This window comes from Limulus polyphemus, unplaced genomic scaffold (assembly GCF_000517525.1).
Source record: "Limulus polyphemus unplaced genomic scaffold, Limulus_polyphemus-2.1.2 Scaffold85, whole genome shotgun sequence".
NCBI lineage: Eukaryota > Metazoa > Arthropoda > Merostomata > Xiphosura > Limulidae > Limulus > Limulus polyphemus.
Window position 1 is genome coordinate 1191766 of NW_013665695.1, and position 3657 is coordinate 1195422.

A 3657-nucleotide genomic window follows, 5' to 3' on the forward strand; every position below is an offset into this window, starting at 1 on the left:
TAGGTACGAAAACAAACTAGTAAGTAATTAATTACACTGAAAAAAAAGTAAAAAGACATCAACATACTATAATACAGCACATTCTATATTATATCACTATATATATATATATATATATAATGTTTAAGAAAACTGTAATTTTCAAGATGCAATTAAATAGTCTAACATTACAATTGCCAAAAAAAAAAAGATGCTAGTTACACTGTATAAAATTGTTTAAATTTATTTATTGAAACTGTGAAAGGTATAAAGCAAAATAATAGATACTGCAGTTAAGTTTCAGAAAAGTGACATTATGTTATAAGTATTATAACATGAAGAAGAACTGATGTCAGCAAATAAATTCTTTTTTGAAACACACACACCATCTGTGCATTTAAATGGATACTGTTTGTCTGACAGTACTTCAGAGATGGAGTTTGTGTTATAAATGAGTTAAATCAGGCCCTGAAAAATATTTTCAGTTGTAGGAGCTGGGTGCTATATAGAAAATTTATGGAATATATTTTGAGTCAGTTGTGTGGTTATGCTATGAAACATACAGTTTTACACTAAAAATCAAAGTGTTCATTATTAAACTTTATAGGATATATTAAAATTAAACTTCAATATGTGCAATTATTAAAATTGTAGACTAAATAACTATAACTTAGGTGGATTCTTGCAATGAATGAAAGTAAAATAAAAGTAATCACTGTAATATCGATAGGCCAGGCAGGTTGTTTCAGAATAAGTCTAATCTTCTTATCACTGCAACACTGTCCAACTATAAGCAAATGTCTTTTGGTGTGCCTACTCTAACTTCACTGCTGCTTGTACCAGGAAATGGAGGCTATATTTATTTACTTTCACACCAAGAAGTGCACGCTAACAATCACATGATATCAACTTGATAGTATTGCCTGAACTAACTGCTTTGGTCCCATCTGAGTCTAAACACACGCACTGGTTGGTTGAGAGAAAAAAAGAAAAACAAAATGGCACAAAATTAGTAACGTGTTGTGCAACCACAGTGCTTCATTCCTAAAAAAACATGAAGAAGTGCTGAATCCACCATTAAAATCCTAGAAACAAAGTTCGATTTAGAACTCAAAGAATGCAAAAATAGTACCGGACTTCCAAGAGTCCAGAACTGTTCTAGATTCAAGTTCTATTTAGCAAGAATAGAATGGGAGAAAATACTAGGTGCCACAATGAAATTTTTAGTTCCCATGGCAACCCGGCACCTGGGATTTGTCGTAGTCTGAGTTAAATGAACAGGTTTTGGTACAAAGTGTGATATTCATTGTATTTGTTGCATAATCTGTGAAAAAGAACATTGCTTTTAAATATATATATATATGTGAGTGTGTGTGTGTTTCTACTGCATTAACAAATGCTTGTCATGCTTAGTATCTCATAGCTTAAATTATAATTTAGGAGTTCATGTTTGATATAAAACTCCCTTGCTGTAAGTATGTTAACTATAGAAAATTCATGTATATTTAATCTTCCAGGATCAATATGATAACCTAGGAGCACATACTCAACGTGGTATAGATTTCTTGGATAAGTATGGTCAGTTTATTAAAGATCGATGTTCCATTGAAGGTGAATATGCCAGCAAACTCAGGTGAGTATATCTTATTTTAATGTATATATATAACCACCCCTCATTCCCCCCAGAAAATTTAATTTCTGTTCAAGTTGTAGTGTCTTTAGTAGAAATCATAATTATGTAGAATTGTAGTTTCAGATGCTATAAGAAATTTATTTAATTATCCTCTGATGAATGCCTATTCTATAATTACGTAAAGCAGATAGAATCTAAAAATGTGAATGTCTCTGTTCATATCTGGCCTCCTCTTCTGTTCAAAATCTATTTTTGTTTTCCAAATACACTGTAAAAAATAAAGTGAAAACATTTTTGCTTAATTTTGGACACTGTAATTTATGCATAGGTCAACTATCTTCAGCAATGTTTAAAAACAAAATTACATATCCTTTAAAACTAAATTGCATTAAAAAATAAAATTTTCCAATAACTTCTGTTGTAAGTACTTATAGTAAGGTTTTGGGGATGTGATATCAGTTGTTGTCATGGTTAGTAGCCTAAGTCTAATTATTAATTAGTAACTGTATGTTTTTGTATAAGTAGATATTAAGTTATTGACTAGTTTTTTGTTTTTTATCCTACATTTTGGCAACTAGTCTGTTGCCATTTTCAAGGAAGTCCTGAAAAGGACTTATTTTCTATGTTGGTAATGGTCAGGATTCAACCCTGGGTCTTTTTGATGGAAGTCTGGTGCTTTATCCACTGAACTTTAGTTATTAGAACTTAAATAATCAATTTGAATGAATGGTTTCCAGGATTTACTCATTTCTATGCTTAGTTGAATAACCATGCTAAGAAATATTAAAGTAGCTTTCTACACCTATCTAATGTAAATGTAAAAAGCTTCTTTTATATTTCATTTCCTTGTGTTATTCATATCATTTTATTGCAGCATTATTCCAATTTATTGTATGGTTTTTCTTCTCTGGCATGATGGGCTATTGAAGATAGATCAGCATTACAAGTCTAGTACTTCTGTTATGCTACCAAGTTTTAACTTTTATTAGTGTTTGAAATCAACATCATATGGGATGCTGTAAATGGTATTTTTCCTCTCCACTGTGTCTTTAGGTGATTTGGTGTGTACTAATTGTAATCATATTGTGTTATAGCTTCTGAGTACTGCCCCGACTTTATTTTGTTTACATATCTACTGTATGTTTTCAGAGAGATCTCCAAGATAGGAGGAATATGGTTGTATCTGCAACTTTCTTCCTGTTTAATCTCCATGTTTATCAAGTGTTCTGGGTAGTCATTGTTAATGAGGGTGTGGGGATATATTTTCTTTGATTTTTTGTTGTTTTTTTTGGTATCATAAATCTTGTTCATTCTTGAAACTACACAGTTTATAATGCCCATCTTTAAACTGTTGAAGTAGTTTAATTTATAGTAAAAACATTTACCCATATCTGTGGGTTTCCTGTAAGCTTTTTTAGTATATGAGTTGTGTGTCTTGGTAGTCATCACTTCAAGAACTGGGAAGTTATCTTTTTCCATTTCAATTAAGAACTGTATTGTGGGATGTTGTCTGTTCAGGTGGCTCATAAATTCTTATCTGTAATATGTGGCCATATTACAATTATTTCATCAACATACCTGAGCCATATCTTGGGATGTAGAGTGGCTGTTTTGAGGGCATTAATATATGTTGTATACAAAAAATTAAAAGTACAAGCTAAATTTATGTCAACCAAGTGTACATCAGGTCTTTTCATACTCAAATTAGTATATTCAGAAAATGCTCACTAGTAATGGTACTGTAAATGGATATTGAATTTAAAAACCCTAATATAGAGTTAACATATTTGTGTCAGAATTTGTGACAAGAAAAGCAATAGAAAGATATTTTTTCTTATTCACCAGGAGACTTGTTAAGAATTATCAGCCTAAAAAGAAAGAGGAGGAAGATTATCAGTGAGTATTTTTGTCATGTGAGAGAAAAAGAGTTTAATTTTAATTCATGTCAACAATGCTGTCTGGGGTCACAATAAAAAAGTAAACAGAAATACTGTCAATATATTGTTGCGTCAGCGAGTCACGTGACCACTGTGGCGCCCTCTAGT

The 3657-nt window shown here is 31.2% G+C and overlaps 1 protein-coding gene across 4 annotated transcripts in view; it reads left to right on the forward strand.

Moving 5' to 3' along the window:
- The window catches only part of LOC106468097 (formin-binding protein 1 homolog), an 84424-nt gene that overhangs the window by 30565 nt on the left and 50202 nt on the right, over nucleotides 1-3657 (forward strand). For all 4 annotated transcript variants that reach the window (XM_022397041.1, XM_022397047.1, XM_013928506.2 and 1 more), the window contains exons 2-3: nucleotides 1497-1612; nucleotides 3458-3508. In XM_022397041.1, coding sequence (XP_022252749.1) covers nucleotides 1497-1612; nucleotides 3458-3508 — 167 coding nt within the window. The remainder of the gene's footprint in view (nucleotides 1-1496; nucleotides 1613-3457; nucleotides 3509-3657) is intronic.